General features: G+C 39.8%; 1 protein-coding gene across 2 annotated transcripts; it reads left to right on the plus strand.

Moving 5' to 3' along the window:
- On the plus strand, positions 1-5,000 carry LOC124126499. 2 transcript variants are annotated; one of them, XM_046489943.2, is made up of 4 exons: positions 1-196; positions 2,286-2,353; positions 3,635-3,752; positions 3,886-5,000. In XM_046489943.2, exons 3-4 carry the CDS (start codon positions 3,650-3,652, stop codon positions 4,692-4,694), a joined length of 912 nt encoding a protein of 303 aa, XP_046345899.2. In that variant the 5' UTR covers positions 1-196; positions 2,286-2,353; positions 3,635-3,649; the 3' UTR covers positions 4,695-5,000. The 2 variants fall into 2 exon arrangements, with proteins under 2 accessions (XP_046345899.2, XP_046345900.2); XM_046489944.2 differs by lacking the exons at positions 1-196; positions 2,286-2,353 and adding an exon at positions 2,930-2,943.
- The last annotated feature ends 6,182 nt before the right edge of the window (positions 5,001-11,182 follow it).

The raw sequence follows: 11,182 nt of genomic DNA on the forward strand, positions 1-11,182 counted from the left end.
CGAGATCCATGGCATGACAGTTTATCCAGCGTTTGGCATCACCTGACAGACGCAGTCCTACCGTCACAGATCTAACGTTGATGATTGGTCGATGAAATTATCCCCGGGATAGGCGGTGTCACCTGTTTATACCATAGCACTCGGCAGCCACGAGGTTCTATCTATCTTCAATCTTCATGACAATTCATTGTGTGAGGTAAGCCATAGTTCATTGATACAATTTGCAACATCTGTGTACACTGTATACATACCTCTATAAGCTACCTGTAGATGTAACAACATCTCTGTTAATTAACTGTATCTGTTACAACATCTCTATAAACTATCTGTAGATGTAACAACATCTCTGTTAACTAACTGTATATGTTACACAATCTCTAAAGACTACCTGTATATGTTACAACATCTCTATAAACTACCTGTAGATGTAACAACATCTTTGTTAACTAACTGTATATGTTACAACATCTCTATAAACTACCTGTAGATATAACAACATCTTTGTTAACTAACTGTATATGTTACAACATCTCTATAAACTACCTGTAGATGTAACAACATCTTTGTTAACTAACTGTATATGTTACAACATCTCTATAAACTACCTGTAGATGTAACAACATCTTTGTTAACTAATTGCATTATGTTACAAAATCGCTATTAACTACCTGTATATGTAACAACATCTCTATAAACTACAAGTGTATGTACAATCTCTATAAACTACGTGTATGTGTTACAACATCTCTATAACCTCCCTGTATATGTTAAAACATCTCTATAACCTCCCTGTATATGTTACAACATCACTATAACCTCCTTGTATATGTTACAACATATCTATAACCTCTCTGTATATGTTAAAACATCTCTTTAACCTCCCTATATATGTTACAACATCTCTATAACCTCCCTGTATATGTTACAACATCTCTATAACCTCTCTGTATATGTTAAAACATCTCTTTAACCTCCCTATATATGTTACAACATCTCTATAACCTCCCTGTATATGTTACAACATCTCTATAACCTCCCTGTATATGTTACAACATCTCTATAACCTCCCTGTATATGTTACAACATCTCTATAACCTCCCTGTATATGTTACAACATCTCTATAACCTCCCTATATATGTTACAACATCTCTATAACCTCCCTGTATATGTTACAACATCTCTATAACCTCCTTGTATATGTTACAACATCTCTATAACCTCCCTGTATATGTTAAAACATCTCTTTAACCTCCCTATATATGTTACAACATCTCTATAACCTCCCTGTATATGTTACAACATCTCTTTAACCTCCTTGTATATGTTACAACATCTCTATAACCTCCCTGTATATGTTAAAACATCTCTTTAACCTCCCTATATATGTTACAACATCTCTATAAACTACCTGCAGGTGTTACATAGTTATAACCACACTATGTATTGCGTTGACATATGCCGATTTATGGACATGTTTATTTTTGAAATGATGTTTTCAATGTGGTTTGTGTGGGGTCATCTTTAGCCGAGCTGATCATTACTCACGTATGTTTATTGCCGTTTCTCATAATCTGTTCTACGGTGACCTTGCCCTTCTTTTCAAGGCGTTGCCAGCAATGTCCAAGCGTTCGAGAAACATTAACGTCATAGATGATGAAACCGATTTTCCTTTATGAACCGCCAGACAGTCCTATGACAGTAAATAAGAGCGACCAAACCATACAATCCACACCAAAATAGGAACTTTTCCGACTATTTGATAAGAATGAGTTTACAGACCGCCGTCATATAGCTAAAATATTGCTGAGCGCGGCGTTAAAAAACCAACCAACCAACAACCAACTAAGTGGAGGATGTATCATCACCCCGTTTAATTAAATTACAGTTACAGAATTCAAACCGTCAACGTCAGATACAATCCGACTCGGATATCCTATTTTTAACTCTCTGCCTGCAATGTCTATTGATGTTTAGAATAATCTGTCACATGTCATTACGTGGTTATATTGATTTCCCATTTCGAAAATGACAAGGACAGACAGACTCTTGCTCAAAATATTTTTTGGTCGGGGTTATAGCGTACAATGCCCCAATATAGCTTTCAAAAGGATACGCTCAAATATATTCGAAAACATGTTGTCATCACTGTTTGATAGTGATTCATAAACACATGTTCATGATATAGTCGGAATCGTACCATCGACTTTGCCTTTGACTGAGATTTCTATGAATATGGACAAGGGGCTTTGTCACTTATATTTACGTACAGAGTTGTTGTTTTCAGTATCACACAGTGCTGACGGCGTCGCCACTGTAGACTCGAATACGTGGCTTCAAACCAACATGTTTCTTGTAAGTTCCTCAGTCCGCACACTTTACCAACATGTTTCTTGTAAGTTCCTCAGTCCGCCCACTTTACCAACATGTTTCTTGTAAGTTCCTCAGTCCGCCCACTTTACCAACATGTTTCTTGTAAGTTCCTCAGTCCGCCCACTGTACCAACATGTTTCTTGTAAGTTCCTCAATCCGCCCACTTTACCAACATGTTTCTTGTAAGCTACTCAGCCCACTCACTTTACCTTGTAAGTTCCTCAGTCCGCACACTTTACCAACATGTTTCTTGTAAGTTCCTCAGTCCGCCCACTTTACCAACATGTTTCTTGTAAGTTCCTCAGTCCGCCCACTTTACCAACATGTTTCTTGTAAGTTCCTCAGTCCGCCCACTGTACCAACATGTTTCTTGTAAGTTCCTCAATCCGCCCACTTTACCAACATGTTTCTTGCAAGCTACTCAGCCCACTCACTTTACCAACATGTTTCTTGTAAGCTACTCAGTCCACTCACTTTGCCAACATGTTCCTTGTACATTCCCCAGCACACTCACTTTACCAACACGTTTCTTGTACATTCCCCAGTCCACTCACTTTACCAACATGTTTCTTGTACATTCCCCAGTCCACCCACTTTACCAACATGTACCTCGTACATTCCCCAGCCCACTCACTTTACTAACATGTTCCTTGTACATTCACCAGCCCACTCACTTTACCAACATGTTCCTTGTACATTCCCCAGTCCACTCACTTTGCCAACATGTTCCTTGTACATTCCACAGTCCACTAACTTTACCAACATGTTCCTTGTGCATTCCCCAGTCCACCCACTTTACCAACATGTATCTGAAACAGGCCCCAGCCCACTCACTTTGCCAACATGTTCCTTGTACATTCCCAAGCCCACTCACTTTACCAACACGTTTCTTGTAAGTTCCTTAGTCCACTCACTTTGCCAACATGTTTCTTGTACATCCTCAAGTCCACTCACTTTGCCAACATGTTACCACTTCACTTTACCAACGGCATCTAATTGAAGTCTCTCTTTTTGGAAGTTAACGTGATTGTGCCTCTGTGTGACATGCAATACCTATCATGATCGAGGTAACTATCGTCAGCTATTGTTTTAATCCAACGCACTGGTGAGCTTTGTTGTACTGAAATATTGTTATTAAATCAGTGATGTATCTTTTTGGCGTGCTTTGGATATTGAAACGTGTTGTCGTCGCTATATGACTGAATTTAACTCACTCGCTCACTTAAATGTTTGTTCCTCTACGTGTTCTCTTTTGTTACTTAGTGAGCCTCAGTTACAATGAAGTGGTCGGGCACCTCCCTGATTCTTCTCAACGTCTTGACCCTGCTGGTGTTTGTGGTGACAGTCATACTCACCTTCTTTGCCGAGCTTGGAGGATCAGGTAATTGCACTCATTCCACCCATTGTACCATCTCTTGGTACTTGTAAGAAATTATTATACCGTATACTCAAGGATCCCATGCATGCTGTACATTTTTGTGTAAAAAATTGAATTCTTTGATATCAAATTTCAGACATTTTCCTGGATACAACAAACAATGTGTCCAACCTTAATAACAACGTGTTCAGGAAAGCCCGATGGTCTATCTACGTCTTTGCCTTCATATTTGCTCTTCAAATTCTCTGGCTCATCTTTTCGCTGACCCTGATCTGTAGGAAGGGCCCCGAGGGGCCTCTCTACCTCCACCCCGTCCTCTTCACCCCCGCCTTCTTCTGGGTGCACATCCTGGGTGATCTACTCTACATCGGCTGGCTGTTTCTCCTCGATAGACAGGCTCTGGAACTAGCCTTCGTCTTCCTCCTAGGTTCGGAGCTCTGTTACTACGCGTGTCTCGTCCTCAGCTACAGAACCAGGTTCGAACACAAGCTCGAGCTACAGAAGCAGGGACGGCATGTTGACAACGTGCTGTTCATACTATTTGTTGAGAATGCCATTGGTGCCTTTGCGATCTGGATTCTTGGTAATGCACTGTTCACCCTAGCTATGGTGATGACCTCCCTGTCCAGTACGCCACTGGGCCCAGTTGCAGGCGGATGTGTATCATTAGGGTTTCTTATTGTCCTATTGACAACGCTTGACATTGTTGACATTTTTGTGGTCAGGAAGTTTAGTGAGTACACCTTTAGTACTTACATTGCAAAATTAATTATTATTGTTTCAGTAGTGGATGCAAACATTGGACGGACAAACCTAAACACAATCTTAACGTTAATTCCCCTTGGGATGGAGATCAGCTTTTTTCTTGTTAAGATTATCATTGTAGCTATGGACAAAATTAAACATTCTGTAGTGCCCAACACTGAGACTGAACTGTTAATGTAGAGCCATATTGCCTGTAGGTTTGATGTTGTGATTTTTATTGTGTAATCAATAGTATAATGCAAGCTTTAGTTTTCAAAAAGCTTCTTGGGTAATTTGTGCAACTGCACAGATTGGTGGACTGACTGATTTTTCACTCAATCCCTGAAGCACGTCCAAGTGTTGTATTTCTTTGGCCAAAACATTGGTACATTTTCCTTTTTTACAGATTTGCTTGAATATAAAAACAACGTAACACTTATTTACAGTCCACGGTTCGTTATGTTTTCACATTCTACCTCGCTCATGCATTGTTTACAACTAATAAATACTGGCAGTATTACCAGAGCTATCATTATCGTTATTCCACCCACACATCGAAAAAAGACTCAAATGACAGGTAGTTGTCATTAGGTGAAATTCAGCCATATAAGTTTAGATTGAGAATTGTTTTATCCTTTTTGACAAATTATTCTTGACTTGAAACGCTGTAAACACTGCATCCCATACACGGAATATAACACGGTTCAGTTGTTTATGTGTTACGGATCACTTGCTGTCAAAACAGTACATACATGTAGTTTAGATTTTGTGACAAATAGATGTGTCTATCCCAACTTACCGATTGGTAATAATACTGAATCAACCGACACAATTTAACTAGAGTGAGTGAGCTTTCAGTATTACTTCAACAATATCAGGGTGGGGGACACCAGAAAAGGGCATCACACATTGTACCTATGTAGGGGATCGAACCCGGGTCTTCGGCGTGACGAGCGGACGCTTTAACTACTGGGCTACTTGAATTTAACAAAAACAGAATTACACTACACGTTCTTGAAATAAGACTGATCAAGCGAAAAAGTATTTTGTTCGTCAATGACCGCAAGAAAATGAACACAACTTTACTTTACTTTTCTAAGCAAACTACAAACAAAACCTCAATTATCCACAAAATGTGTCCGGAAAAAATACGTTTTCTCTGCAATTAAAATCTCGAAAAACAGACATATCTTCCACCCGTTTCTGATTCTACTGTTGATTTATTAAGAATATGAAGAACAGAGAGTTCAGCCTCCAACCCTGACTCCAAAAGAAGTACAGAATATATATCTGTGATTGACTCGCACTGCGGCTGACCGCCTCCGTGGTCTATTGGTAGAGCGTCCGCCTGGAGAGCGGAAGGTCCGGGGTTCGATCCCCGCTCGCAACAAACCAAAAGACGTTGAAAGAATGTACTTGTTGTATATGGCGTCGTTTCCCTGTCACACGTGCATGCAAGTCGCTATATAAGTGCAATAATCTTTGGCGTAACGTTAAAGCCCATTTCAACTCTCCTCACATTACTGGGGTGGAGTGGCCGAGCGGTCTAAAGCGCGAGACAAGCAGGTCTTCACGGTACCGTCAATACCCCGAGTGTACGTTACATTCACTATGTGCACTCCAAACAAAACTACTCATCTGTTGGTTAAAACACGAATAGGAACATACACCCGTAGCACAAGTGTCAAAACGGTGTCATTTTACTATGGGCAGGTTACTTAGTTAAACGTACCCCTGTTTACCTAACAGGGACGGGTACCCGATATATGTTTGTTTGTTTATTTGTCGTTTAAAGCCGCACTCAGCAATATTCCAGCTTTATGACGGAGGTTTATGAATAATCGTGTCTGGACCAGTCAATCATGAGAATCATGAGCATTATGAGCATCGATCCACGCAATTGGGATACGATGACATGCATCAATAAAGTCAGTGAGCCTGACCCCCCGGTCACGTTAGTCGCCTCTTACGAGAAGCTTAGTCACCTTTTACGGCAAGCATGGGTTGCTGACGACCTATTCTACCCCGGATCTTCACGGCTACCCCGATATATGAGACTATATACACCCGAGGGAGTTGAGAATGACGACCGGAATGAATACGGATCCACTGATCGAGGAACACATATAACATCAACGCCTTTGGGCAGATATGTTTGGATAAGTACGGTATATAAATGAATGATATAATAATTAATTATACATATTTTCACATTTCCACTCTGCATCAAGTAAGAACAACAGTTTATTCTTCTCAACTGAATCAAAAGCCTTGCAAAAAATGAATGAATTCCGCGTAGAAATGATGCTTAGTTTTCAAATCAAAGACATTTACAACTGAGCTAACGACTGTATATACAAGCGACAAAACCCTTTCCATTACCATTTGACGTACCTAAATCTAAGCACTGTTACCATTGTGCGATTCTGACCATAGCATAGGCAATACAAAATCATTGTTTATAATTACTATAAAATAAGACAAATTGTCATGTCTGACACCAGTTTGTGACACTGTTATGACTTATCAGTAACTTCTACCGTACCCACTATCCAATATGTTTGGCCGGGATTCTTGTTTAACACAGGCTAGTGTATCGGCCCCTGCTTCAAAACACGCACTTTGTGTCCCAAGAGTCCCACTATTTGAGTTTACTTCACCAGACATTATTTCAGAACATCCAACCACAAGTTACTTTTAGGGCTAAAACCTGGGGATAAATTAGTTTTTTAAATCCTTGGCAGCCCATCCCACTCCCTCCAAATAGCAAATGCTCGATCCCAAACCAAGCGCGAAGATATATGAGAGTAGTACAAGTAAAACGTTTACCTGCTACATCTAATAGCGAAATAAGCTTGTTATCCCAATGTCCCTTTCTCAAATAAAAGCAATATCATCCCTATACTACAAGAGAATACCAACTTATGTATTGAATTTAACAATAAATATATATACTTTGGAAATATATGTAAGACCGAATAACCACACATGACTGAAAAGCTGAGGCATTCACGTTTACATTCTCAATACTTTGTTTATTTCTTTGTTTCTTTGTTCGTTGTTTGTATGTAGCTGTATTGCAGCTATATGACGGCGGTCTGTAAATAATCGAGTCTGGACAAGACAATCCAGTGATTGATATCATGAGCATCGATCCACGCAATTGTGATACGATGACATGCATCAACCAAGTCAGCGAGCCTGACCACCAGATCCCGTTAGTCGTCTCTTACGACAAGCATAGTCACCTTTAACGGCAAGCATGGGTTGCTGAAGATCTATTCTACCCCGGATCTTCACGGGTCTTCTCACTAGTAAGAAACCTATGAATAATTAACTGCTTCGTCAAAAAACCGTTCATGATATAGCTAAACATTCCTTCATCGGGCCATGCATATCCGTCAGTGCCGCTGGTATTGAATCCGATACATGAATTTTAAACATTGCATAAGCTTTGATGTATGGGAACTGACAAGACATATGTAATATATTTAAAAAAACATTCTCGTCTGTATGTGCATACGTATGCGGGGGCAGGTGCGGGTGCGTGTGCGCGTGCGTACTTGTGTGTGCGTGTGTGTGTATATCATAAACATAAAACGGCTCGCTGAATTGGTTGATGCATGTCATCGTATCCCACTTAAGTAGATCAATGCTCATGATGTCAGTCATTTTGAATTGTTTGGTCCAGACTCGATTATTAACAGACCGCCGTCATATAGCTGCAATACAGCAGAGTGCGGCGTTACATAAACAAACAAAACTGTTTACAGTCTGTTCGGATGTGTTCTTGTCAGACTTTGGTCTGAATAAGTAAAGGACACACAACTGAATACTGAATCTTTATTCACTGAAACAATCGTAGATACGTAGGTCAGATACACATGTTCACCCTGAATACATAAACGAAACACAATAAAAACAATCACACATAGAATATATCAGTGACAGTGTTGAAATACAAACGTGACAGTCATTCATCAATGTCTGAAGAATAACCCATCTAACTCGAATATCAAGGAAATTGCAACAGACTAATTTGAACAACTTTATAGATGACAACTTATTAATTCTATTACAATCAATCAATCCTTGTTTCTAAATACAGAGAAGGCCATAGGCCTATATTACATGCATACAAAGTAGTTTAGGTGAGGTGAAATGGGGTTTAACGTCGCGTCCAAGATAATGGCAAATTATGTAGCGACGTGCATGCACGTGCGTGTGTGGCTGCTTGTGCTAGTCCGGAATGTTTATAATGAAGCCAACTGAGATACCATGCCGCTGTTTAACATGAATTCCCCACTCAGACACAGAATACTGACTCCGAGCCGACCATTGTTTTAGCCCATCAATGTCGAGCACCAGGCAGGGCAACAACAAGTACAATTACTGTCTTTTGGTATGACGCGGCCGGCGATCTGTGCGGACTAGACCTTGGAGACGGTCACAAAGTAGTTGAAGGTACATTTATTTATACAATATACAACAATAGCCATGGTAACTGATAAATAACATCAAGTCGTTGAATAAGTGCATGCTTTCTAAGATTCATGGCATTGAAGATGAACACTGACAAATGTTTAATTGTAGTAGTATTTGTAGTCTTCATTGGTAAATAAAATGTATACAATTGAGGACCTTGAAAAAATAATCATAAATGTTTTGTTTGTTTGTTGTTTAACGCCGCACTCAGCAATATTCCAGCTATATGACGGCGGTCTGTAAATAATTGAACAGACAATCCAGTGATTGACATAATGAGCATCGATCCACGAAATTGGGATCAATGACATGCATCAATCAAGTCAGCTAGCCTGACCACCCGATTCCGTTAGTCACCTCTTACGGCAAGCATAGTCGCCTGTCACGGCAAGCATGGGTTGCTGAAGACCTATTCCACCCCGGATCTCCACGGTTCTTTTGTTATGATTCAGGAATTATTTGGTTTTGCAACTAGAGAAATACCTACTCATGTTTTATTAAAAGTGTTGAAATACGAATAAATACATTCATAAATTTGGCTCTATATTTAGTGACATAATTACTATGAAAATTAAAATAAAAAATAATATTATGACCTAATAAAATAACACGTATTGTATGATCGTCATCTATTTGGAAGAGCTTTTCGTAAAATCCTAAATATACCCTTATGTTTTCGTTTCGCTGCTGTAACAAACATTGTTATGAATACCGTTTCAAAACACAGAAAGACGGGGGATAGACGAGAAATAAGACTAATAAATAATACTTCGAGAAAGCAGTTGTTTTATGTTCACTGGACATTCATTATATTCATAATTATTTTGAAAATGTGTGAATTTTACGTTTGCTATTTATGGGATATTTTACGCAAATTTAAAATGTCTCATCGTGTGTATTTGCTTGTTTAATGAATACTTGTAATTTTTCTCTCTTAAATTCAGATATTAAAACCGCTCATCCCCGTCCCACTTGATTTTAGACTTAAACATGTATGATTTTACACTTCAACTTGTATTTGTAGTTTAATTAATGATAAACTAAAGAGGTGAGGTGAGGTGAGGTGAAATTGGGTTATGTGTGTGTGTGTGTGTGTGTGTGTGGCTGCTTGTACTAGTCCGGACTGATGCCGATTTATAGTGCTAGCTCACTGAGATACCATGCCGCAGTTTAACATGAATACCCCACTCAGACACAGTATACTGACTCCGAGCCGACCAGTCCTTGTTTTAGCCCCTTAATGCCGAGCGCCAGACAGGGTAACAACAAGTACATTTTTTTAACGTCTTTTTGTATGACGCGGCCCGGGATCGAACCCCGGACCTTCCGCTCTCCGGGCGGACGCTCTACCACAAGACCACGGAGGCGGTCGATAAACTAAAGACAACATAACTGACACGAATGTAAACAAAAAGAAACACAGGGGGATTCTACAACATTAATACACTGGGCAAGGTAGATTCTACGCTACTGGCTTATACAAAAGGAAACCACTACCACCTAGAGTATATATTACGATTAGCTGCCTTTGAGTTATCCAAAAGGTCAATGACGTTACTAATCGCTTGCAAGCGAAAAGGTATGTTGTTCCACACTTCTTTCAGCATTGGGTCGGGTAGGGTCGGAATAGTACTTTTGGCTATCGAATCGATAGTTATGTGGTTCACTATCGATATTAACTATATGTATGACGTTAAATCTGTGGTGCATTCTTCGTGTTGTTGAAGTGTCGATTCGAGTCATAAAGTTAGTGTGAGTGAGTGCGTTAGATTTTACGCCGCTTTTAGCAATATTCCAACAATATCACACCAGACACCAGAAATGGGCTTCACATAATGTACCCATATCGGGAATCGAACCCGGGTCTTCGGCGTGACGAGCGAACGCTTTAACCACATAAAGTTAACAAAATAAAGAGGCAATGTGTGAACGTAAAGCAGATTATTTGTGTGAACGATCTAAGCTATTTAGGGTCCGTACCAAGTTTCGATTGTAGCTTACAATGATCTTAACCAACATTCGCTTTGTGCAAGTGGATGGCGATTGTAGCCGAAGCCTAAGATCGCGATCTTAAGAATTTACAATAATTGTAGCGCTAAGATTGTTCTGTGCAAGTGGACGCTGGGCTTTTTAGCTATGCTTGGTGTTTTGTGCAGTGGGTTTTTACAGAGTATGGCAGCTCTGTGAGCTCGCTGATATTGTTT

This window comes from Haliotis rufescens, unplaced genomic scaffold (genome assembly GCF_023055435.1).
Source record: "Haliotis rufescens isolate VD_foot unplaced genomic scaffold, xgHalRufe1.0.p SCAF_31, whole genome shotgun sequence".
Lineage (NCBI taxonomy): Eukaryota > Metazoa > Mollusca > Gastropoda > Lepetellida > Haliotidae > Haliotis > Haliotis rufescens.

Bases quoted from the DNA above. Each gene is read 5' to 3' on its own strand.
- LOC124126499 (XM_046489943.2), top strand. From the start codon at position 3,650: ATGAAGTGGTCGGGCACCTCCCTGATTCTTCTCAACGTCTTGACCCTG. The intron at 3,753-3,885 runs GTAATTGCACTC...ATCAAATTTCAG, and splicing joins TGCCGAGCTTGGAGGATCAG to ACATTTTCCTGGATACAACA.